Source organism: Pristiophorus japonicus, chromosome 22, assembly GCF_044704955.1.
Source record: "Pristiophorus japonicus isolate sPriJap1 chromosome 22, sPriJap1.hap1, whole genome shotgun sequence".
NCBI classification, from domain to species: domain Eukaryota; kingdom Metazoa; phylum Chordata; class Chondrichthyes; family Pristiophoridae; genus Pristiophorus; species Pristiophorus japonicus.
Genome location: NC_091998.1, coordinates 60807604 through 60835535, shown reverse-complemented (window position 1 = coordinate 60835535; position 27932 = coordinate 60807604). Strand labels below are relative to the sequence as shown.

Here is a 27932-nt window from a genome sequence, read left to right as displayed (position 1 = left end):
TTCATGGAAGCTGGTTCTCGCTACATAGATTCATAGAAACATAGAAAATAGGTGCAGGAGTAGGCCCTTTGGCCCTTCGAGCCTGCACCGCCATTCAATGAGTTCATGGCTGAACATGCAACTTCAGTACCCCATTCCTGCTTTCTCGCCATATCCCTTGACCCCCCTAGTAGTAAGGACTACATCTAACTCATTTTTGAATATATTTAGTGAATTGGCCTCAACAACTTTCTGTGGTAGAGAATGGTAGACCTAACACCATTGCAAGCGAACGTTCTGCACATGGATTACATCAGTTTAAGAAGAAAGCCCATAGCTGCCTACTCAAAGGCAAGTAGGGATAGGTTGAAAATGCTGAGCCTGCCAGAGATGCCCATATCCTTGGATGAATAAAATTAACTCCTGAATGTTCTTGTACTGGATTCCTCTACCAGCTTTTCTCTGTGTCTTATCTATCGACCCATTTTGGGGTAGAAATTGATGTCGGGTGCCCCCGACCTGCAAGAAATCTACGAATCCTGATCCGGGAGGTTTGTAGATTCGGGCTCCTCGGCCATTCTGGGTACTTGAGGTTGGAGACACATGTTTCCCAGGGCGCATGCGGTTCGCAAATGCCCCTGGCATCACGTGGGCTGGCCTAACCAATAAAAGAAGGGAATCTTCATTCATACTGATGGGGTTTGCAGGGAACTCCCATAGGTATGAATGGGAAGCACTTAAAATATACACGAACATATGAAATAAAATTTAAGGTACACATTTAAAATTCATTAACATGCCATTGAATTAAATATTTTAAGCAAAAATTAGATTAAAAAAATATATATGTTTCATCGGGTCTAAAAGTAAACTTACCTTACTGCAGAAGGTTTTTAATATTTAAGTGAGAGATAAAATGTTATTTTTCTAATTTAAAATTTTACACTGGTGAAACGATGGCTTACGCCTGCTTTTACCAGATGTATGATTTTCAATGGCCTTCGGTGGGCAGAAATTGGGCAAATAGCCCAACTCCCCCGCGGAGGCCCTTTTTATTTCAGATTCGGATATTCTGTCAAGTTCCGGTTTCAGTGCATGCGCACTGCACGTCTAAACTCGGAATTTGTGTATCTCCTACCGCGCGTGCACACCTCGTACACACCCGTAGGGTTTGCAAATGCAACCCCTTTATCATTATAAACACTTCAAATATATCAGCCCTAATTCATTAAACTGAAGGGACTACAAGCCAGGTTTATGCCACCCGTCTTCATAATTTAGCGCCTCAAGCTCTGGTACCATTCTGGTGAATCTAAGCTGCACGCCGTCCAGGGCCAATATAGTCTTCTTGAACTGCGGTGTCCAAAGCTAATAATAATACACCAGATTTAGTCTGTCCAAGGCTCGTTTCATCTGAATTATTACCTCCTCACAGTAATATACCAAGCCCTTTGAGACAAAGGCCAACTTTCTATTAGCTTCTTCAGCAAGAGCTGTCGACTTTGAGATTTCAGACAACTATTTACCTGGGTCCTGTAGTAATTTTAATTGTTTTAAATAGATGTTTGAAATATAAATTTCAGATAAACGATAGTGGTAGATATGTTTCCCCTTATATTCCCCTTTTTTTCTATTCTACCCAGTGTTCATGCAGATGATTTACAATCTATTCGGATCTGTATTTGTTTCCAATACGGGGAATCATGGACCCCGATTGGTTGATGGGCAGAACAGATGCTCCGGCCGGCTGGAAGTGCGGCATGGAGAGCAGTGGGGGACCGTGTGTGATGTATACTTCGGTTTAGAAGACGCCAGTGTGGTCTGTGAGCAACTTCAGTGCGGGGCAGTAACCGCAACCTCGGGAGCAGCTCACATTGGGGAGGGAACCGGCCCAATGTGGAACGAGAACTACAGATGTCGGGGAACGAGTCCCGATTGTGGGATTAACCGGTTTCATCCTGCGACCATTTTAGCTGCTCACATGGAAAAGACATCAGAGGTAAGTTCTCTCGATCTACTGAACTGGAAGAAATCAACTTTAAAATAGAGATGAGGAGACATTTCTTCTCTCAGTGGGTTGTAATTGTGCCGCAGAGAGCTGTGGAAGTTGGGACATTGAATAAATTTAAGACAGATATAGACAGTTTCTTAAAAGATAAGGGGATAAGTGATTATGGGGAGCGGGTGGGGAAGGGGAGCTGAGTCCATGATCAGATTAGTCATGATCTTACTGAATGGCGGAGCAGGCTCGAGGGGCCGTATTGTCGACTCCTGTTCCTATTTCTTATGTTCTTATGTTCTTATGTTTTACTGCTGTGCACAGTCTCACATCAGTGACTCTATTTCTACAAATCATTGATTCACCAGTTTTTTGATAAAGATCTCAAGTTCCCTTTGAACCTAAGCGAGTTTGTAATATGTGTGTCGATCGATTGGTCTGAAGTAAGTTAGCAATGAATCAAAGGGTTTCAATCCAGTACATGCTAAATAAATAAATGTCTCGCGTTATGGTCTTTCTCTCTGTCCGGGTAAGTCCAGTGTATTATCCAGAATTCGCCACCAACAGCTAACCGGAGACCTCTGCGACAGGATGGAAATGCTGCACCAGTATTGAAACCGTAATCAATATTAACAACAATTAATCAACATAGAATTCTCCGCAGAGCTCAGTTGCATTTTAATAGAAAACTCTGTTCATTTTGGCAGGTAAATCGTGCAAGATGAGTTTTAATATCCATTAAGTGCGCTGTAACTCAGATTATTTCATGGAATTCACGGACATTAGTTATCCCGGTCCTGGATCACACTTATCCCTTAACTGGCACCATCATATTACTGTTTGTGGCAACTCACTGAGCGCAATTCGGCTCTGGGCTTTCACACATTGAAACATCGAAACATGTGGATAGGAGGATGCCGTTCAATCCCTCTCGCCTGTACCGTCTTTGTCGCAGTGACTACAAATCAAAATTACAGCATTGGCGTGAAGCATTTTGAAACGTGGGGGAGCGGGTCTGTTCTCTCAGTATCAGGTAAGATAATCTGTGAACAGTCACGGAGCATAATAACGCCGTGTTCCTGCCTGCGACCAACCCACTTATCAATAGCCGGACGGGGCAGCACGCCCCCAATTTGTCTTTAACCGCCCCCTTTCTTCAGATTAGCTTTCGGTGAGAGTTAGTAAATTGTGGGATATTTTTTGCCTCAGTTTAAGTGTTGCTCTCAATGTGTGTCTTTTTGTCGGTGAAGGTTGGCCGCCGAGACTGACCAATGGGGGAAGCCGCTGTGACGGGCGAGTGGAGATTTACTACAACGGCCGCTGGGGGAGAGTGCAGGACAAGCTCTGGGAGATAAATGATGCCAACGTGGTCTGCAGACAGCTGGCTGCGGAACTGCGATAGTCGCTTATAATTCTTCAAAGTATGGAGAGAGTGAGGGGCCCGTGTGGGTGAATGATGTCCAGTGTCAAGGAAACGAGCTCTCACCCGCTACCATCTCATGGAGGCGCATAGCATCTCCGATACCACCCGGATGTTTGTTCATGCACCAAGACCCCAATTTCGGACCATTTAGGTTCCGCTCTTGCCGGGTGTTATTTTTTTTCTTTAATTCGAATTGTGTGCCCAATTGTGTGGGGCAATTTCTCCCTCAATATACTTCAGTTATTCAGCATCGGAGAGCAATGGTTACGCATTCAGCAGAATGGCTGCACCGTGCGGTTTCGTCCAGTAGGTGGCAATCCTTATTCTATCAGTGAATTATGAGACCATTTGGCCCATCTTTTCCGTGTTGGTGGCAGAGGAGCTACCCAGCCTAATCCCAGCTTCCAGCACTAGGTCCGTATTCCTGTAGGTTACGGCTCTTTATGTGCATATGCAAATACTTTTTAAATGTGATGATTATTTCTGCCTCTACCACCCTTTCAGGCCGTCAGTGCCAGACTCCTTCCACCCTCTGGGTGAAAATTATTTTTCTCATCTCCCCTCTAATCCATCTACAACGACTTTAAATCTGTACCCACTGGTTATTGACCCCTCTGCTAAGGAAAACAAATCGTTCCTATCGACTCTATCTCGGCTCCTCATAATTCTATGCACCTCAACTAAATCTACCTTCAGCCTTCTCTGTTCTAAATAAAAGAACCACAGCCTATCCAATCACTGTATGCAGTAATCAAGCTTTGACCTAACTAGTGTTGTGTACATTTCCAGAATAACGTCCTTGCTCTTATATTCTATGCCTCGGCTAATAAAGGGAAGTACTGTATGCTATTAACTACCTTATCGACCTGCCCTGCTATCTTTCAGGACCTGTGGACATACACTCCAAGGTCCCTCTGTTCCATCCCATTTCTCAGTATTCTCCCATTTATTGTGTATTCCCAGCTGCAACTACTGCAACGGCTAGTATCCACCAGCAGAGGGCGGATCAAATGTATCCCAGGCTGCTGAGCGAAGTAAAAGAGGAAATAGCTGAGGCCTTGACCATCATTTTCCAGTCCTCTTTGGATTTGGGCATGGTGCCGGACGACTGGAGGACTGTTACTGTGGTACCCTTGTTTAAGAAGGGAAAAAGGAATAGGCTAAGTAATTACAGGCCTGTCAGCATATCCTCAGTGGTGGGAAAATTATTTGTAAAAATCCTGAAAGTCAGAATAAATCTACATTTACAAAGGCAAGGATTAATTAGGGAAAGTCAGCACAGATTTGTTAAGGGAAGATCGTTTTTGACCAACCTGATCGAATTTTTTGAGGAGGTAACCAGGAGGATCGATGAGGGTAGTGCATATGATGTACGTATATGGACTTTAGCAAAGCTTTTGATAAGATCCCACATGGTAGACTGGCTATGAAGGTTAAAGCCCATGGGATCTAGGGCAAAGTGGCAAGTTGGATCCAAAATTGGCGAGCTAGGAAGCAAAGTATAATGGTTGCTGGTTGTTTTTGTGAATGGAAGGATGATTCCAGTGGGGTTCCTCAGGGCTCAGTACTGGGTCCCTTGCTTTTTGCGGTATATATCAATGATCTAGATTTGAATATAGGGAGTATGATTAAGAAGTTTGCAGATGATAGTAAAATTGGCTGTGTGCTTGATAATGAAGAGGAAAGTCATGGGCTGCAGGAGGATGTTAATCTAATGGTCCGCTGGGCAGAACACTGGCAAATGAAATTTAATTCGGAGAGTGTGAGGTAATGCACTTTGGGAGGGCTAATAAGGAAACTGAATACACATTAAACGGTAGACTACTTAAAAGTGTAGATGAACAAAGGGACGTTAACTGCTTGTCCACTGATCACTGAAGGTAGCAGGCCAGGTGGATAAGGTGGTTCAGAAGGTATACGGAAAGTTTACCTTTATTGGCCGCGGCATAAAATACAAGAGCAGAGTGGTTATGCTTAAATTGTATAATACTTTGTTAGGCCACAGCACTGTGTGCAGTTCTGATCGCCGTGAGTAAACTAGAGAGGCTACAGAGAAGATTTACTAGGATGCTGCCTGGAATGGCGAACCTTAGCTATGAAGACAGATTGGATAGGTTGCGTTTATTCTCATTGCGACAGAGGAGGCTGAGAAGAGACCACATTGAAGTGTATACAATTTTCAGGGGCCTGGTATAGTGGATAGCAAGGGACTATTTCCCTTGGTGGACGGGTCAATTACGAAGGGGCATAGTTTTAAGATGGTTAGTGGAACGTTTAGAGGGGATTTGAGGGGAGGTTTCTTCACGCACAGAGTTGTGTGGGTCTGGAACTCACTGGCTGGAAGGGTGGTGGATGCAGAGACCCTCACCACATTTAAAAGCTGCTTGAATGGGTACTTGATATGCCGTAACTTGCAGGGTTACGGACCGAGAGCTGGTAAGTGGGATTAGACTAGTTAACCTGATGTTAACTGGTGCAGATAAGATGTTAAGTAGTGCAGGGAATTGAATATGGCAAGGTTGATTAACTGGTCTCGTTTTTTATCGCCTGGATGGGTCAGAGAGCAATTTTCCCAGATTTACTTCCCCATTTGGCCTGGGTTTTTAAAAATATGGTTTTTGATCTCTCCCAGGAGATCACATGGCTCCCGTTGGGGTGGAGTGTAGATGTTTTTAGTATAAGGGGTGTTGCAATGGTGTGGGGCGGATTGGTTGGGCCGCATGCTCTTTAACTTTCTACCATTGTTCATAGATTTATATGTAACCTTCAGGGCTGCTGACCAAGGGCGTTGTCTGGCGTGGACATGATGGTCCGAAATCGCCTCCTTCTGCGCGGTGGATTTCTATGCTTCTATGTTTCTTGTTATAATCCAGTATTGAGAGGAGGATGTGTACATTACTATATAAATGGTACCTTTGCGCAATGTAGTATTCACCGGTCGATGCACAAACCAGTAATCACCAGTGGAGGGAGACATTACTGCGCAGATTTCGCCATTGCACTGCAGTATTCACCAGGTGAGGTATCAACCAGCGGAGCAAGGCATTAGAGTATAAAATTAGCCATTGCAGTATGCTGTATTCATCATAGGTGAATAAATGTAAATATTGCACTGTGCAGAATTCATAAGAGGAAAGAAACATTACTGTACAAATTCAACCATCACACTGCGTATTATTCACCAGCAGAGGGAGATATTACTTTGTATTAATTTAACCGTTGCACTGTGCACTATCTACCAGAGGAACAGCCCACAGGAGCCTTATGGGTCACAGCAGTGGGGAGAGTCCCAGTGACCCAGAAATGGAGAGCCGGACTAAAGAGTCGGTTTCCTTGTATCAACAGGAAATGTCATTGTATTGATCACGGATTCGATTTGGTCACCAGTGTATGACGCATGTGGTGTTTGAAACAGATAGCATTGATGCACTCAAGGGTAGGCTTGATACTTAAAACAGGGGGAAGGTAATTGACGAATACGGGGCATGGTGCTATGAGGTTATTAGACTGGGAGAAGACTTCTGTGGAATATACATTTTGGCGTTGTCCAGTTGTAAAAACTTGATTTTTCTGTACCATAGATTCTATGAAGTTCTGTGCAGATTAAATTTTTGCATTATTTCGTAGGGTTTAAACCCAGTCTTTGAATCAGTGCACTCTGAAGAAATACTGTCCAAAATTAGTTTCTCTCCAACAACCAGCCCACCACCCACCCCGCCCTCCTCCTCCACCGTCCCAGCCCCCATCACAAGTATCACGGTTCTGAATAATTGTTCATTTATGTTCTCTGATAATTTCCTATTAGTACATTTTATTCCATACAATTTACTGTTTATTTGATTACTGAACATTTGCTTATAATATATATTGTGTTTCATACAATGTTTGATTAAATTTGTATTGGAGCTGATCCTGCTCTGACTATTATCACGGTCTAGTGATTCTACATTCACCCACTGTCCAAGGACCAGCTTTGTTTCTTTCGCGGTTTTCTGCATTTATCCACTGTAACACAACAGATTGTGTCAGAGCCGTGCCGCTCAATACTACTTCACAGTCACAGTCCATAACTGGGCACTGCAACTTTTTTGGTCAACTTGCCAAAGATTTGAAGAAATGTTTTACGACCACTGTGAGACTGTCAGAGAGGCGTAGAAACCAAAAACACATTTACTGATAATCAGAAGTTGTAAATTTTCACCATCGATGAATTTACTATGGAGAGACATGATGTGTTCCTTGTAAACAAAAAGGAAAGTATTTTATAGAAGATGACCACCTGGAATCGAGGATAACTTTCTAGAACGTCATTGTGTAAAAAGCAGCTCGCAGTCTGCAGTGCCTCAGAACAGTCGCTGTGGATTTTGCTATGAACTGACAGGAAGCATCTGGCGTTGTGGGGATTTTTGTGCTCGTGTTTTGCTGGCTGCTGCCCTGAAATATTGCTTAGTGCTGCTGGATATTTAAGCTTGGGATTTGAACATATGCAGGTGAATGTATCAGGGGAAAGCATATCTGGGTAATACCATTAACTTATGGACAATAGATGACACTTTAGTGTGTGCAAATAAACGAATCCGTTTTACAAAGATTGTATTTGAGTAAAAATGGAGGTAATCTGTGTACACTTTCCCAAATCTACAATGAAAATATCAGTAGGTTAGGATAAATAGATTTTCTGTGTCCAAATCAATCAATAAATTCAGGAACAACAGGAACAGCATTCTTCCTATGGTTTTGAAGTGAAATATAAGAATCCAGTAGAAATTTAGGCTGATTTCTGTATCTGCCTATATAGGTCAATGAAACAATTATGCTCTAAAGAATCTAATACAACCAGGGAGAGTGCAACCTGTATCAATGTCAATGGTTAGCTCTCCGGCATCCAGTTAGGATGATGCAACTTGTGTCAATGAAAATAGTAAACTCGATGTGATCCAATCAGGAGGATTGCAGCCTGTATCAATGTAAATGGGTAACTCGCTTTGATCCAATCACGAGGAGTCCATCCTGTATCAATGTGAATGCTTAATTCGCTATTATGCAATCCAAAGAGGGAATCCGAAGGTAGACGGTTGTTTGCATAAGAACATAGGAACTGGGAGCAGGAGAAGGCCATAAGAGCCCTCGAGCCTACCCCGCCATTTATTACGATCATGGCTGATCCGATCATGGCTCAAGTCCATTTCCCTGCCCTCTCTCCATAACCCCTTATTCCCTTAATGTTTAAGAAACTGTCTATTTCTGTCTTAAATTTATTCAATATCCCAGCTTCCACAGCTCTCTGAGGTAGCGAATTCCACAGATCCATAACCCTCTGAGAGAAGAAATTTCTCCCCATCTTAGTTTTAATGGTTGGCCCTTATTCTAAGATTTTGCCCTCTAGTTCTAGTCTCCCCTATCAGTGGAAACATCCTATCTGCATCCACCTCGTCAAGCCCCCTAATAATCTTATACATTTCGATAAGATCACCTCTCATTCTTCTGAATTCCAATGAGTAGAGGCCCAACCTACTCAACCTGTCCACATAGTCAAACCCCACATCTCCGGAATCAACCTAGTGAACCTTCTCTGAACTGCATCCAAAGCAAGTTTATCGTTTTGTAAATATGGAAACCAAAACTGCACGTAGTATTCCAGGTGTGGCCTCACCAATATCATGTATAGCTGTAGCAAGACTTCCCTGCTTTTATACTCCATCCTCTTTGCAATAAAAGCCAAGATTCCATTGACCTTGCTGCACCTGCATATTATCCTTTTGTGTTTCATGCACAAGTACTCCCAGAACCCGCAGTACTGCAGCACTTTGCAATCTTTCTCCATTTAAATAATAACTTGCTCTTTAATTTTTTTCTGCCAAAATGCATGACTTCACACTTTCCAACATTATACTCCATCTGCCAAATTTTTGCCCATTCACTTAGTCTGTCTATGTCCTTTTGCAGATGTTGTGTCTCCTCCTGGCACATTGCTTTTCCTCCAATCTTTGTAGTATCGTCGGCAAACGTGGATACTTTACACTCAATCACTTCCTCCAAGTCGTTAATATAGATTGTAAATAGTTGGGTTCCGAGTACTGATCCCTGTGGCATCCCACTGGTTACTGATTGCCAGCCTGATAATGAACCATTTAACTCTACTCTCTGTTTTCTGTTCGTTAGTCAATCCTCTATCCATGCTAATATATGACCCCCAATCCCATGAACTTTTAACTTGTGCAGTAACTTTTTGTGTGGCATCTTGTCAAATGCCTTCTGGAAGTTCAAATACATCACATCCACTTGTTCCCCTTTATACATCCTCAAAGAATTCCAGCAAATTTTTCCAACGTGACTTCCCCTTCATAAATCCATGCAGACTGCCTGACCGAATTTTGCTTTTCCAAATGTCCTGCTACTGCTTCCTTAACAATGGAGTCCAACATCTTCCCAACCACAGATGTTAGGCGAACTGGTTTATAGATTCCTGCTTTTTGTCTGCCTCCCCTTTTAAATAGGGGCATACATTTTCCAATCTGCTGGGACCTCTCCAGAATCCAGGGAATTTTAGTAATTTAGAACCAATGCATCCACTATCCCTACCGCTACTTCTCGTAAGACCCTAGGATGCAAGCCATCAGGTCCAGGGGATTTATCTGCCGTTAATGCCATTATCCTACTGAGTACCACCTCCTTAGAGATTGTGTTGTGTTAAGTTCCACCCCACATCCCCTCCTATAGCGCTTTGACTATCCACTGTTGGAATATTATTAGTGTCCTCTACTGTAAAGACTGATACAAAATATTTGTTCCGAGTTTCTGCCATCTCCATAGTTCCCATTACTAATTACTCGGCCATGTCTTTAAAGGACCAACATTTACTCTAGCCACTCTTTTTCTTTTTATATATCTATAAAAACTCTTGCTATCTGTTTTTAACTATTGTGCTAGTTTACTTTCATAGTCTATCTTCCCTGTCTTAATCTTTTTTAGTCATTCTTATTAGGCATTTAAACGGTTCCCAATCTTTTGTCCTCCCACTAGTTTTGTCCACATTGTCTGCCCTTGGTTTTTAATTCAATACAGTCCTTTATTTCTTTAGTTAGCTGCAGTTCGCTATCTTTTCTCTTATGCCCTTTCCTCCTCACTGGAATATAGTTTTCTTGAGAGTTGTGAAATATCTCCTTAAATGTACACCACTGTTCATCAACCGTCTTACACTTTAATCTATTTTCCCAGGCCACTTTAGACAACTCAGCCCTCATACCTTCATACTCTCCTTTATTTAAGCTTAGTACGCTGGATTGAGATCCAAATTTCTCACCCTCCATCTGAATTTGAAATTCTATCATGCAATGATCACTCATTCCAAGGGGACCCATTACTGGGAGATTCTTTATTAGTCCTGTCTCATTGCATCTCAATAATTTAAATGTGGGTCCGTTTTCTCCGGCAGTGAATGTAGATCTGGAGAATGAAATCCGCTTGAATACTTCGTACATATCAATAATTGAACACACCTGAGATGTTACCTAAAGTTGCCATGACTCTAAAATGACGGATTCTGCGGATGTCACTTAGAAAGAAGCGGCAACGCAGCAGAAATGGACATTTAACTAAAAACAATCCACAGCCTGTGTTGCGAACCGAGTTGAAAATCAGATGAAACAGTGTAAAGCCCCTCGTAACTCTGCCACCCACTCATTGGTTTCCACAGGTGTATCCGCTCTTTCCCCGCTCTGATATACTGGGCTCCCTGAGCTAATTCTGTAGATATCAAACAAACTTGCAAGACTGTGAGTGTGAGACCTGGGTGATGAGAATAATCGGTTGTTACAGCAACTTGAAGGTCTCGCACAGAAAGGAGATGGAAAATATTTGGGTTCGCTCTCATGTGTTTGCTTTATGGAAGGCAAATGCGCCTCTTTAATTGCAGATGTAATCTAGAACAATAGGCAAAGCTTTCTGGCGTGCACACATAACACGGCTCCTTTATCATCACTGGACAAAATGCATGGATTCTCTACCTAACCACATCATCGGAACACTTTTACGAAAAGGACTGCAGGAATTATGAAGAAGATCCACGGATAACCCTCAAAGGACAACTGGGGGATGCGCTATGAATGGACCCAGCACATCTTCACCACACAGAATGCAGTGGTTCAAGGAGAAGGCACTCGATCATCTTCTCAGGGCAACGATTGATGGGTAATAAATAAGAACATAGCACGCGTCAAATGGAAAAATGCAGCAGCATATGATTATGTGACATCACCACACGTGCAAACACATACGAATAATCTAAGACAAAAAATACATTTTGATGCGATCTCTGTCCCAGTGAATAACCGGCACAGATGCTTCTTGAAAGCATACAAAGAATCAGCACCAAGCCAACCAGGTCGCAAAGTATTCCACAGGCTCACTACTCTCTTGGAAAATCAGAACTGCCTAACATCCAGTCGATTGCTACTCTTAGACAATCTAAACCTGTGCCCCTGGACTTTTCCGATCTGTTAAACTGAAATAATCTATTATTAGGCATGATATCCAACCTTTTAATTATTGTATAGACAACTGTCAGGTCACAGCTATGTTTACACGGCCCTTGAGACTAATCCATTTGCTTTTGTATCTCTACTGTGGACCTTTTCACCCATCGTATTGGGCCGGGAGGGAATCAAAACCTGGGCACAGTACTCCAGATGCATTGGTTGTGATCTTCCAATGTTCATTAGATATAGGAGAGGTTCCAGCGGATTGTAAGATAGCAATGTTAACCCATATATTTAAGACAGGAGGGAGAGAGAACACCGGGACCTACAGACCATTAAGCCTCACATCAGTTGTCAGGAAAATACTGGAATTCCTTATTAAGGAAGTGGTAATAGTATGCATAGAAAATCATAATAATGTTCGACAAAATCAATATGGCTTTAACAAAGGTAAATCGCGTTTGAAAAATGCATCAGTTCTTTGAGGATGTAACTAGCGGGGTGGATAATAGAGAACAAGTGGATGTTGCGTATTTGGATTTCCAAAAGGCGTTCGATAAGTTGCCAGATAAAAGGTTGTTAAGCAAGATAAGAGCACAGGAGTTGTTGGTAAGTTATGAGCATGGATAAACAATGGTTAACAGACCGAAAACAGGGAGTAGGGATAAACATGTAATATTCAGATTGATAAGCTGCCTATAGTGGGGCGCCGCAAGGATCAGTACTTGACCCTTACCTATTTATCATCTATAATAATCATTAGATGAAGGAACAAAGTGCAAAGTGTGCAAGTTTGATGACGATACAAAGCTCGGTGGAAAAGTAAGACATGAGGAGGATGCAAAGAGCCTGCAAAGAGATATTAGATTAAGTGTGTATGCAAAAGATAGCAGCTGGAGTATAATGTGAGGAAATGTGAGGTTAGTTGATTTGGTCGGAAGAATAGAAACACAGAATATTCCTTAAATGGTGAGAAATTATTAAATGTTGTTGTTCAGAGAGCTTTGGATGCCCTAGTAATATAAACACAGAGAGTTAGCATGCAGGGAAGGAATGCAATTCGGAAGGCAAATGGATTGTTGGCCTTTTTTTCTCGAAGGTCGGGGTACAAGAGTAACGAAGTATTTCTACAATTGTACAGGGCGCTGGTGAGACCACACCTGGAGTAATGTGCAAAGGTTTGGTCTCCTTACTTAAGAAAATATATACTTGCCTTGAGGCAGTCGAACAAAAGTACACTAGATTGATCCCTGAGCTTAGAGGGTTTAATACGAGGTGCGATTGAGTAGATTCGGCCGAGACTCTCTGGAGTTTAGAAGCATGAGAGTTGATCACATTTAAACATATAATATTCTGAGTGGGATTGAAACGGTAGATGCTAAGAGATTATTTCGCCTGGATGGAGAGTCTAGAACTAGTGGGCAAAGTCTCAGGATTAGGGGCTGGCCTTTTGAGACATAGATGAGCAGGAATTTCTTCACTCAGAGGGTTGTGAATCTTTGCCTTTCTCTGTCCCAAATTGCGGTGGATCTTCAGTCATTGCGTATACTCAAGGCCGAGATAGATAGATTTTTGGACTCCAGAGGAAATAAAGGATATGGCGACAGAGCAGGAAAATTGAGTTGCAGTCGAAGATTAGCCATGATCTTATTGAATGGCAGAGCAGGCAAAAAGTGCCTGTGCCTGCTCCGAATTCTTATCATCTTATGTTCTTATGTGGACTGACAAGCAAACTGAATATAGTCAAAATGATGTCCTAGAATTATTCTGAAGGGATCTCTTAGTACAACCCAATACCCTGTCAACTTTAGCAACAGTTTCTCACATTAGTTTCGTGTGCAAACTTACTGACCATGCTCCCAACACCACCGTCCAGGTCGTTAATATGAAGAGTGGCGGGGCATGAATGATCCCTGGGGGACACGACTACTAACGTGATTCTTGGCTGATGTAGAAACATTAACTTTTTTAGCTGCAGCACTGGATCCAATTCCTAATCCAGCATTTATTGCTGTCACAAGAGAGTACAGAACGCATGATTGCTGAAGCACATACACTGTTTGGAGAACACATCAATAGAGCATGAGAGGGACTTGATTTCTGAATCACAGACATGTGCAGCAACTCAGGAGCTGGAACATAAGTTTGAATTCCTGCAACAACCCAGGGGAGAGTCGATTCCATAAGTCAAATACTGCGTATGCTGGAAAACTAACATAAAACAGACAGACTGGAAACACTCAACATGACAGATCGGGAAAGCCGGTTTCCAGCGCATTCGCATTGTGCACTGAAAACTGGCTTTTGTAATGCCTCCCTGGCCCGGTAAACATTTCGTACGTACCCGCGGATGCCGGAATTTCAGGGCCAATATTTCTCTCCAGTTAACCTTACTTAGATCTATCTCAGCTGCGTCGTAATTGTTTTTTGCACATTTTTTGATCTTTCCAATTTATTTATCTCTATCAAATATTGTCTTGAACTATCTGATCTCACTAGTCCTGAGATCATCTCCCACACTTAATTAGCTTATCCACTCTGATTAATTTCCCATTACTCCACCTAGCAGTGCTTCCCCACCCTGGACCATTGTTGGAGCTCTTTCTGTCGATCATGTTTACTTGAGGGCAGTTGAAATCTTCAATCTTTGTGATATTGTGTTTTGCACTCAATTAATATATTTGCCTATATATTTCCATTTCTACTATCTTGACTCTATTTGGTGGGCTGTAGTTAACCATTAATAGTATGACCGGTCGATTTTAATCCTACATTTCAATCCATTCTATTATCTTTGTTAGCCATATCCTTTCTTACTCCAGCCATTATATTATTTCTGATGAAAACCTCCACTCCACCATCCTTTGTTGCTCTCTCTTATATTTAAATTCATTATAGTTGCAATGTTTATCTACATGTCAAAATTCAGCATCATTCTGCCGCAATGAATGAAAGATGAAATATCAAACCAAGAGCACACAGATCAGATAAGCCTGGAAAGAAAACTGCAGCGATCACTCAATTGTCACCCACTGTGTCAAAGATGACACGATTTGTGGATGGAACCTCTCTTGACAACAAATTGTTAACAGTGGAACTGATCCAAGTATTGAGTGAATAGATTTTTTTAAATTATCGTTGAGACATTTTTGAACTGATTCAGCAAGAAGTAAAGAGAGTAATGGACACGAGCTGTATCACTGTACTGAATTATCCCTCACAATCTAACAACCAGAACTAAATACCCTTAGAACAGACACTCGTTGTCCTAAGCACCAGAACTAAACAGTCTGAGCTTCAGGTCACATTCAGAATGAAGGTCATCTGAATCCCAACAGCTTGCTGAAGGCTTGCCCTCTCTGAAATGCAAATCATTTTTTTAATATCTATGTAGAACTTCCCTGTGAAATTAACGCTGTTCCTCGGTTTTTTCACTTAGGAAACTGATTTGGGATTGTCGAGAATCCACCGACTTCTATAATACTCAGGGAGATAAATCCCATTTCAAAAAATCATAATCAATTATCCACACACATATTTCTATCAGATTCCTTTAAACGGCCCTGTAAGTCATCGACAGAAGAAAGAAAACTTTAAGTAGATATTTGGTCATCGCTGCATTTTCTACCATGATATAAAGACACATGTCTTGAATGGTTCAGGTCAATTCTTGCCTCTGTGTTTAACGACTTTATTAACATTCAATTAAAGACCTTGTGTTCTGTCATTCACAGTAAACACTGTAAACTACAAGTTAATACACTGATTTTCATCAAGGTCGAGAAAGGGGTGTAAAATGGCAACATACGAGGTGTAAACTGACATGTAGATAAATATTGACGTGCTCAGTTATAAAGGAAGACGTCTCTCCCTCTGAGATTATTCAGTTGTCCATGTTTACTATGATAATAATATCCAGGATTGGAAGGATGATGTTAAGCGAATAAATTAAATTATTGACTGATGCTCTTTTTGCACTATTGCCAGCAGGCGACTCCCCTCTCTTTCTGGGCCACTCTTCTAGCTGGAGAAGAATAATCCCCTGTGCCTTACAATGCCTGTTACATTTCTAGTGAGATATCTTCATTTTCCAGAGCAGCCTCTAACTCTATACTGGCTGTCCAGTACATTTCAGGTGAGATTTCATCCTCTGGGTGTTACTGTAACGGGCGGTGCATCCACCCTGTACAGATCCTGACTGATTTTCATTCCACTGAATTCCGGTAAATACTGATACATTTACTTGTACACTCTAACTCGCTTTAGAGTTTCAATCCTCAACAAAAACACATCCATTTCGCATCAATACTTGACTCAACAACAGAATCTACAATTGTCATTGTAACTTAACGTCCCCCAAAAACATAAGACTCGTGGTGAAATTCACCCCAATTTTCATTAATGCACCTCTTGGTCGCCACATTATGTAAAAAGGATATAGACGCACTGGAAAGGGCGAGGAGAAGATGTGCAAGGATTATACCAGAAAGGTGAGGTCCTACCTGCCAGGAAAGAATGAACAGGCTGGGTCTCTTTCCTCTTGAAAAGAGAATACTGAGCGGTGACCTAATAGATGTTTTTTAAATTATGAAATGTTTTGTTAGACTAGATTCAGACATAGAGCTTCAACTTTTGGGCAAAAGGAAACCTGAGGCCATGAGTATAAGATATTTACCAAGAAAGCAAATAGAAAATTCAGCAGAATCATCTTTACCCAGAGGTTGGTGAGAATGTGGAACTCGCTTCCATACAGTGTAGTTAAGACGAGTGCGATAGACGCTTTTAATGCAAGTTTGGATAACCAGATGAGGCAGCAGAGAATAGAGGGATATGCCGACAGAATTAGATGAGGAAAGATTGGAGGTGGCTCGAGTAGAACTTAAACACCGGCATGCAATGGTTGTGGCAATGGCTGTTTCTATGCTGTGAGTCCTATATAATACTTTATCAATGACATTCAATTCATTGATACAGGTCAATGGTATAATTCAATTTGCCTAAACTGAAATACAAAAACTGTTCGAACTACATTCGTGACCGGTGGTGTTGGATTGAGACTTTATTATATGATAACACTCATGGTTGGATTTCAGATGGTTAGGCCCAGAAAGTCAGCTTGGCACAGAAGGTAATTAAGGCCAACAAAGAAATTCTATTGGGCCTGTTCCCTGATTAGCTTTTATACACAAGTATTTTCCATAAACCCTTTAATAGATGAGGGGACACCACAGAATTCATTGCTTGAAACTACATTTACTGTCATGCACCTCTCAATCTTTGCAACACAACAGGAAATATAGACATTTCAGTAACTGCTTATTATGTGGAGAAATATATGTAATGAGCCAGCATTAAATGTTCCAGAATAGGTATTATCTAAGAATAATTCCACATAATTATTGCTCCTTCATGGAATTTACAATGCGAATCAGCCATATGTTATTATCAAAACAATATCTGGGTAGAAATTGTTGAAGTTCATATCGAGTATTTAGACAAAAACAAACCTATTTGATGTAGGTGAGTTATTAATTGAGTAACACCAGCTCAACACCAATGCAGTGTCCCTGGTTTTACTATTGGAGCCTAAAATTCCCAGAGCTCAAGTTCCACCATTCGAGGGTAAAGCAGAGAATATGTGAGAAATACTGAGCTGTGGGAGTCAGTGAGATTGGAGATAAACAGAGAAAGAAGGGAGTATGAAAGCATTGATCGAGAACACGTGGGAACAATGTACCATAAACAGATGGATGGAGAGATGGAGGGAGTGAGAGAATGAGAGGGAAAGAGATGTATAAAGAGACAAAGAGAGACGCAGACACACACAGACAAAGGCACAGACAAGGAGAGCAAAATCATTGAAATTCAGCTCGAGGTAGCCCTGTACAAGAATCAATGGGATGAAGAGAGAGTTAGAGTGAAAGGGACATAGGGCGTGAGAAAGAGATTTTGAGACACACAGGGAGACAGAGACAGCGAGTTAGACAGAGAATGAGAGAGAGAGAGAGAGAGAGAGAGAGAGAGAGAGAATCCGATAGGAAAGTGAAAGCAATGAACTACACCACATGGGCAATATTTTCGCTAATCATAGGAATGGATAATGAGTGAGAGAGAGAGACTGACAGGCAGAGAATGAAAGAGATACTCTAGTGTGGTTGTCAAACCACGAGCCCACTCAAAGGAATTGAGATAGAGAAGATCACAAGCCAATAAGAGAAAGACAGCGACAGGGATTCTGGCGCAGGCAGGGAGATAAGAGATTTAAAATTGCAGGAGGCGTTAATAAGATCAGGATTGAGGGACACAGCAGGCATTGAAAACAAAAACGACAAAATCGTGCTGATTATTTACAAATCCCTGGCGAGGCCACAGCTGGAGTACTGTGTACAATTCTGGGCCTCACACTTTATGAATGATGTCAAGACCCTTAACAGGGTACAGATGAGCTGATCAGACTGATACCAGGTATGAAGGACTGAAGTTATGTGGATACATTGGAGGATCTGATATTGTTCTCCTCAGAACAGAGAACGTTAACGGAAATCCTAACAGAGATATGCAAAATTATGTTGGGGTTCTATCGAGCAAGCAGGGAGAAAGTATTTCTCGGGCAAGTGGGTCGGCAATCAGATGTCATATATGTAATATAATTGGTAAAATTAAAAAAAATCAGAGCATTGTTAAGAGCTGGAGCGTTAAAAGACAATTGGAGTTGAAGAGGTTATGGAAAAAACTGATGATATTGCACAGACTTTTCAAAGAACCCGACGAAGGTATATTGGGCCGGTTGGCCTAATTCTGTAATATTCTCTATGATCCGCATATCGGATCGGTAACTGAGTTCCATTCAAGACTCGTACTGGTTAAATGCGTCTCAAGGGAAGGGGTTGGTTGGAACCTGGGCTCATTGCATCTATTAATGGACAGGATCCTTCTCATTGGTTATTTTACCAGACTGCAATTCGCGGTTCATACCTGTCAAAATCTATTGATTATTTGGAAGAAACACTGCTTTCTGTACAAACCGTTGTCAAAGAATTAACTGCCAGTTCAGTCTGGGTGCCAGAAGTTGCTGGCGGGACAGCTCGGTATCTGCGATCAGCAATCGGTTCGTGTTCAGGTACCATCGCTGTAACCGGCTCCTGCGACAATGCTGCGGTGCATCCTGACCCTGTTTCTACTGCAGCTTCTGAACTGTGAGTTATTGATCATTGAAAGTATTCGGTTCTGTATAGATACGCTTATTATTATGAAAACATGTTCCTCATTAATACAATTATTGGTATTTATTTGAACACATTGAGGTGATGTGGAAAGTAAAAGCTGTTTGGTTTAATAGTTTCGTGTAGAGTTTAACGATATATCGGGACTTGTTTCTCAATCGCCTTCCAACTGCGGCTCTTGTATGGACAGAGCAATGGATTGAAAAACTTATTGGAATAGTATTAATGAGTCGGTTAAAAGTAGAGCACTGATGGAATAGATTGCATCGGAGCGTCAGGTCAATTTACAAAAAAACGGGATTATATTTTATTCAAATGTGTCAATCACTTGGAGCGTATGAAGTGTACATTGATATTGCTCATTTAATTTATAGAAGTTTAATGTAATACATCTTTTGGGTTGTTTAATTATAAGTTCCATAAAGTTCAAATAGGCAATTAATTCGCCATTTCTGTCGGTATAAGTGAACGCGTTTAAACTATTTTACATCTGATTGACACTTATTTTTAAATTCCCAGTTAAGAATTTTATCAATCTTCCATTTAAACCAAAATCGAACACAAATACCGCGGCAGTTTTGTTTCCTTTTGTCCTCTGCTGCTCTTGTGTAGACAGAACTGACTGCAGTAGAAATTCTAACCGGATTATTTACACCGAGATTGCTAGAAATGGAGCGCGGTTGCTTTTAGAATAGAGTGTGTCGGAGCCTGGGGTGCATGTTAACTCACTGAGTGTAGAACACCAGTCAATGCTGCACCGACTGTCTACTGAATCCACACACACATTTCTATAACAGATATTTATCAGCAGAAGTGCTGTCTAACGCCCGTGTGATAGAATGAACTGAATTACTGTGTACAGTACATTCAGCATTAGAATGTTGGATAAGGTTTATTAATATTGCATCATATAATATTCACCAGTGGCGGAATCAGTATTGTTTCAATTAACTTTCATCATTTGTAAAATTAGTATTAAATACATTCTCCAACTAATGATGTTAATAAAATGTATGAAAACTTTCGCGAATTTGCTGTTTGATTGTTATTGTTTAGTTAGTGAATATCTTCAAAATTATGATAATTTTATATCAAATTACCGTTTCTATTTCATACATTTATTGTGCCATGCAATTATTAAGCTTACTCAATCTCCTTCCACATTTAAAACTTGTTATACAATGCCATGTAGTGTTTAACGAGATATCGGGACTTGTTTCTCAAACTCCTTGAACCTGCTCGATATGTTATGCTGCGTTTCTCGGTCGGTGACTCCTTTCAGTTTTTTGCTGTGACAGAAATGTGTGTGTGGATTCAGTCGGCGGCCGGTGCAGCTTTGACTGGTGTTCTACACTCAGTGAGTTAACTTACACCCCAGACTACGAGACACTCTGTTATAACAATGAATGCGTTTCACTTTTAGTAGGATCTGTGAAAATAATCCAATTGGAATTTCAACCCCAGTCTACTCTGTCTGTAAAGAAGCACAGGGGACAAAATAAAAGTAACTGTCGCGGTATTTGTGTCCGATTTCGGTTTAAACAGGGAAAAGGAAAGGCAAGCAGGCACATTGAAAATAATGGCAGCAAAGGAATTGAAGAAGAGCCTGAATGTATTTTGAAGTGCATTTTATTTTATCAAAAGTCTTGTCCTCCAAGCGGCCCTTTCATAATTTTTAGACGTAGTTCCCGCCTCTATTTTTGTCCTCTATCTCCCGCTCGTCCTTGTTGCCGGGCAGCCTTAATTCATCTAATTCTGAGTGACTCTTCGTGATTACTGCGGTTATTAATGAGACAGCTTCTCTGTATGTGCTAGTTCCTGAGAAACTGCAGTTACAGGTCAATGTCAGTGCCAAAACCGTTGGGGAATTTGTTAAGCAAGTGTTGTTATTTAGTTCGTGATTATCTTCAGAATCATGGCACCTTTATATCTAATTAATTTTTCTAATTTATATATTTATATGCACAGTGCCATGTAATATTTCGGTTTTTTCAGTCTTCTTGGACATGCAACTTATTTTTATACAGAGTCAGGTAGAATTTAATGAGGCATTGGGACTTGTAGTGTCATCTCCTTCCGCATACGCGTACATTTTATGCAATGTCATTAGATATCGGAATGTATTTTCCGTCTCCTTCCACCTGCTGGATATTTTTTGTTGAGATTTTCGGTCTATTTTCGGTCCATTCAGTTTCTCACAGTTTACGTGTATAGTTGGTTATATTTATTAATCTCGATCAATAACTGATGCTGGTTTACTGACATACGTACATTCCTGCACTGTTATCAGATACATCATTCATTTAATGAAATATATTTGCGTGAATCATTTTTTCTTTTATTTTATACAACGGATTGGATGCTAAAATCTTGTTTTGTAGATAATTTAAATAACTTTTTCTGCAATTCACCGAACGGAAAAACAGAAACTTATAAATTATTCCCTGGATCATTTTCACAACCGCCTGCTGATTACAATCAATTTACAGCAAACGGGCTTATTTAATTCAAATGTGTTATTCATTGGGATCATATGAACAGAATATTGAAATGGATTACGTAATTTTTGGAGTTCCATTTAATATATAATTTGGGTTGTTTGATTTTAATTCAATCAATTTCTAATATGGTTTCCATTCACCATATCTGTCGATAACAGTAAAGCGCTCGAATATTTTACAAAAGCAAAATACTGCGGATTCTGGAGTCTGAAATGCTCCAATGTTTTACATTTCATTAACACTTATTTTAAATTCCCAGTTGAGATTTCTATCACTCTTAGATTTAAACCCGATATCGAACACAAATACCGCGGCAGTTTTGTTTCATTTTGCCTCCTGTGGCTCTTGTGCAAACAGTGCAGACGGCAATGTAAATTCTAGTCGGATTATTTAAAGCGAGACTGCTAGAACTAAAGCGTGGTCACTGTTAGAATAGAGTATCGGAGACTGGGGTGTAAGTTAACTCACTGAGTGTAGAACACCAACCAAAGCTGCAGCTACTGCCCACTGAACGCACACAGACATTTCTGTCACACATATTTCAGTCGAAGTGCTTTCTGGGCCCTGTAAGATACAGAGAATAGAATTAAAATAAATATTATATTCAGCTTTAGATTACTGGGCAAGGTCTACAAATATTTTGTAATAAAACTGACTAGAGGTGGATCCAATATTGTTTCAATTAGCATTAATTAGTAGGGCAATTATCTTGAAGTACACGCTAGAAAATTTATGTGACTGAAATTTCCTCAAACTTGAGGAATTTGCTGAGTATTGTATTTTAGTTAGTGATGATCTTCAGAATTAAGCCGGTTTAATATTTAATTAATGTTCCTATTTCTTGCAGTTACAAGCAAAGTTTCTAGTAATAATTATGTTTTCTCAATCACCTTCCACATTCCATCTTTGTGAAACAATGTGATATATTGATTAGTGGGATTACGGGGCATATTGCTCAATCTTCTTCCAATTGGTTGATATTTTATGCTGAGATTGTCGTTCAATGACTCCGCTCGGTTTCCACTTCATGTTTCGCTGTATTTATTATTCCCTGTCAGTAATAAAAGCTGGTTCATTTACTTGGAAACGTTCTCGCACAGTTAATTATGTTTTTAGGGAACTATATTTCCGTGAATAATCTTTCATTTTATAAAACTGATTGAATACTAACATCCAATTCATTAAGCTAATTGAATGAATGCTTTCTGGCATTCGTAGAAGAGAATTAAAAAAATCAAATGTCCCTCACCCACTGAATCATTTTCATAAATCATGTGCATTTCAAAATCCGTTTACTGAAAATGGCATATTTTATTCAAAACGGTCATTTATTGGGATTATATCCAGGGAATATTGAAATAGATTGTGTGATTTATAGAATTATATTCGATTAAATAATGTCTTATGTTTGTTTGATCTTAAATTCCATCAGCTTCGAATAGGGAATTAGTTCACTATTTGTGTCGGCGATAGTGAGCACTCTTATATTATTTTAGTCCTTAGTAACACTTACATTCCCAGTAGATAATTGTGTCAAACTGAAATTGACCCGCTTAGTCTAGAACATCAGGCAAAGCTGCACCCACTGCCGACTGATTACCAACATTTCTGCAGAGAGATGAACTAAATATTTTAAATAATTTTTCAACATTATACTGTTGGAGAAATTTTCCAGTTGAAAACTAATTAGAGGGGGAACAAATATTGGTGCAACTGGCATTAATTATTAATATAATTATTGATAATACCACCCATCAAAAAATGATGTTGCTTAAAGTTCCAAAATCTCCGGGGAATTTGCTTTGCTGTTGTTTAGTCAGTGGAGTCTGCTTCCACAGGCTCCATGGTTTTTTATTCATGTAGTGTTTAATGCGATATCGGGACTTGTTTCCCAATCTCCTCCCACGTGTCCCATGCTTTGGTCACGTTGTGTACCAAATCATGAACTGGTTTGTATAGTTATCTTTGGCAGATAGCGATCAGAGCCATTTATCCTCGTCTTGTAAATATTCGGTGGTGTTTGGTAATGTTCTAACCGTGATAACGTTTATTCAGGCACTAGAAAAGCTGTATGGATTACTGATTGCGCGTTTGATGCTCAGCGTCTGGATTGTTTGCTGTGAGCTCCCTCTGGTGGTTTACGGGAGGTATTAACCTGTAATTTTCTTTATTAATAATTTGCTTCCTAAATCGAACAGGAACTCATTTAAGTGTGGAAGTTGTTCAAATCTGACCTGAAATAATTTCATGTAAAATAATAATTAGATTTTTCACACACCTAATAATCTGTAATGACAAGAATGTTCATATAAGCGCTCTGTATTGACTGTATTTTCTAATTCCTAAAGCCATGTTGTCAACTTCAATGAACTGAAAAATTTGTGGCTTTACATCGAATTCAGGAAGTTAAATTCGCGGCATAGAATATCCCCAAATTCTCACATTTTGATTCTAGTCCTTTGAATACTGGAGGAATTCGCTGATATTTTTGAGCTGTGTAGATGAACGAGAAAACAGTAACGACTGAGCAAGGAAAAAACTGACTAGATATCGGAGATAATATGCGACAAACTGGACCAATGCGCAACTGTGCGAGCCTCGGTTGTATGTTGTTTTAATGTATTCTGAGGATCAGGGAGAGATGCTGCTCAGGCGGGAATGTATTGGCCAATCCTAGTTGCTATGAGAAGCTAGTTCTTATTCTTAAATCACTGCAATCCTTGTGCTGAGAGTGTTCTGGATCCCAACAGTTCATTGTATTTGTGAATCTTCTTGCTGACAGTTCCATTCATTTCTTGCCCCAGTGAACTCTAATTCTCAATGTCTAATTACAGGCAGACCTGGGAACAGTCAGGCTGACCCATCAGGTAACCGCACTTTCTGTTCACATTATCTCTGCTCGAATTCATCCCATTCAATATGAGATCTGGGTGACAATCTCTCGGCATTTTTGATCGCCGATAATCCGCTTCCTGTTTGCCCCTCAGAAGGGAGGAGCGCCTCCCGTGGACCGTTACTAAAGATATTTAATTCCAGATGAGTGGCGGTTGTTGCATTCATAATAAACGGGGTCCCTGAAGGGCTCCACTGACACTGCTGTCGCTCTCAAAGGGCTTCTCACTTTCCACTGCGCCAACGAGCGATAACATTAATATATGACAATCCAGCCCGCCTCTTTCTCCATTGCCTCCGGGGACTGTGGGAATTTCTTCCAGCCCTGACCTTTACTGGCCCATATGTAAATTCCGCCAATCCATATTGAGCATGATGAACAGCTGACCATTGCAGCCGCGCCCATCTACCGACCTTTGGAGGCAGCAATATATTCTGAGTCTTTCCCTATCTCATCCCCGTAGGTGCTGGGAACTTACCGCTGAATTGCGGTTCCCTGCGGATTTGCACCGTTTATTAGTACTTTCCTCTGAGTTTCTCCATGTTTAATATTTGCTCGCGGTTTTATTCGGGGTCTGGGCACAGTCTGATGTTCACACTGATTTCTCAAATGACCGCCCCTCCCCCGGCCACCCGCCCTTGCCCGGTGAATGGGGGCGGTCCGCGAGCTGGGAGACTGCGGGTTTACAACACTGCAACCGCTTGATGTTATTGTTGATATTTTAGAGAGCCGGTGAAGCTGAGACTGGTGAATGGGGGCAGTCCGTGCGCTGGGAGACTGGAGATTCACTACAGGTGACAGTGGGGGACTGTATGGGCAGTGGGGGACTGTATAGGATGACCTCTGGGATCTGCCGGACGCCGCTGTTGTGTGTCGGGAGCTGGGCTGCGGGGCAGCGCTGTCAGCACCGCGCAGGGCTCACTTTGGGAAAGGGACCGGAACCATTGTGACGTCAACTGTTCGGTGCGGCGGGACCGAGGCCGCTCTGCAAGAGTGTGGTTCAGCTGAATGGAGTCACCGCTCCTGGTCACACTCCAGGGATGCCGGCGTCATCTGCTCAGGTAAACATCTTTCTCCTGACTCTCACCTCCCGCCGCGTTTGATGGTTTCTAGAAAAGAACGGAAGTATCCGCGACTATCCGAACACTGGAAATGTGAAGATAATAATTCTAGTATTCTCCTGTTATTATTAATGTTATATTATTAATATTCCGGTCACTGTTTGTGTTTTAATAATATCACTATTACATTTGATTAGCATCCCCCACCGAGAGCAGTCAATACCTGACACTCGGCACATTTACAAAGCAGACAGAACAATTCCCATTGAGATTTGACCCGAAGCCGCGGTGAATGAGCTGATCTGCCGGAAACGTCACAATCTCAATCCAACTCGCCATTCTCAACTCAACAGCCAGTACCGGGCATGCGCCGTGAGCCCGGCTGTCCGGCTGCGTTAATCGATTGACCTGAGATCTGGGGGCCGAAAATGGTGAAGGTCAATGGCCGCCCAAGTGCCGCCCAATTGACCGCCGGTGGCCACCGAGATACCTGACGGTAGTGCGGGAGTTTCAGCAAAAAGGTCCTTGAAAGGGCGCCCGGTGGGAAAAGAGGGACATACGCCGTCAATCTGGGCGGGCAGCGGGCGGGAGCTGCCAATTTGGGCGGCAAAGACTCTAGCCGCCCAAGTGCTGCCGAGGAAGGTGTCAGGCCCACAGATGGTCGAAGATCTGAAAACAAAAATCAATGCAAGAAAAAAGGAAACCTTCAGGGGACCCCATGCCGGTAATCCGCTGTAAGAATTTTTGTTTTAAATGTTAACTAACATTTTTTTGCAGGTTTTCATATATATCGTAGGGAATAGAGCAGCCTCCACGCAGTGGTCCTTCCCCGTTCTGGCGCCGATTCCTGCCTGCACCTATCTAGCATCTCGGCAGGCGGGAATTCACGTGCGCCACTTGGCCGTCCGCTGAAAACAGCGGGCGGTTCCCGGCAGTTCTCTCCTTCCTCCTGCTCCAGTCCAGGAGCAAACTGGCACAGGGCGGAACCCAAAGAGAAATGTCGGCGGATCTCGACGGCAGGTGTTAAGGCCATCTGATTCGGCGCCCTGATGTTTTACACGGACTGTAAATCTGAGACTAGGGAGGGACGTGTCTCAGTCTGGGGGAAACCTGGGTAATGAGTCTGTGGGCAGCACGGGAGGGAACTGCACTGTATGATCCCACAGGTGCCTGCACATTCCCATTCATTTCAAATATTGAGAAGCTGGATACCATCCAGGACAAGGTAATCTTCTTGAACGGCAGTCCATCCACCACATTAATCATCCACTCCCTCCATAACCGACGTACTGAAGTATCCAATGTCTATATGATGCTCCGCAACAACTCGCCAAGGCTTCTTTTGCAGCACCTCTCAAACTTGCCTCCTCCGCCATTAAAAAGGATAAGGGCAATTGGTGCATGGAATCACCATCACCTCCATATTAATCTCCGAGTCACGCACCATACAAACTTGGCCGTACATATATATCGCAATTAATTTATCTTCACTGGTTGAAATTCCCGGAACTCCCCATGTAACAGCATTGTGGGAATTCCTTCACCACACGGTTTTTCACCAGTTCAAAAAGAAGGCCCATCATCAGCTTCTCAAAGCAACAGGGATGGGCAATAAATACTGACCTTTTTAGCGTCGCCCACATCCCTATAATTATGTAAATACTTCACAGATGTATATACCACCTACAGCATAGAAACAAGCCATTCAGCCCAAATGATCCATGTCGGTGTTTATGATCCTAACGAGCCTCCCAATCCTCCTCATCTAACCCTATAAACATCAACTTCTGCATTTGTTAATCCTGTTAAATGCAGTTATTCTTTTCGCCTCAACTACTCCTTGTAGTGGCCAGTTCCAAATTCTAGCCACTGTCTGGATAAAGATGTTTTCCCTGAAGTACACATTTGTACTTTCTAGTTAATATATTTATGGCTGCTAGTTTTAGTTTCCTCACAAGTGGTAAAACATTTTGTGCGTTACCCTTTCAACCCTGTTGATACCTTACTGATCTCTATCAGGTCACGACGTGGCCTTTTCTATAGCAAAGAATACAGATTGTTCAATCTTTCCTAATATTTTACAATAAACAGTATGTTGCTCCTGTATCCACATTGCTACTTGTGCTATAACTCCACAATCTCCCGCGGAAGAAGTATTTTTTACACCAAAATCCAGGAATCTTGCTCTAAAATAAACCAAAAATATTGCCGATATTGGAAATCTGAAATAAAAACCGAAAATTCTGCAAATACTCAGCTGGTCAGGGAGGGTAGGTCGAGAGACAAACGGAGCTAACCTTTAAGGTCGATGACCTTCACTCATTACGAAAGCAAAATTGTGTATTCATGGACAGCAGCTGTTATTACGGGACAATC

The 27932-nt window shown here is 41.5% G+C and overlaps 1 protein-coding gene across 1 annotated transcript in view; it reads left to right on the top strand.

The window, feature by feature from the left end:
• LOC139234646 (scavenger receptor cysteine-rich domain-containing protein DMBT1-like) overlaps positions 1-27932 on the top strand; it is a 70586-nt gene that overhangs the window by 30807 nt on the left and 11847 nt on the right. The window contains exons 13-14 of the mRNA XM_070865331.1: positions 1623-1768; positions 25331-25458. Of these exons, the coding sequence (XP_070721432.1) occupies positions 1623-1768; positions 25331-25458 (274 nt within the window). The remainder of the gene's footprint in view (positions 1-1622; positions 1769-25330; positions 25459-27932) is intronic.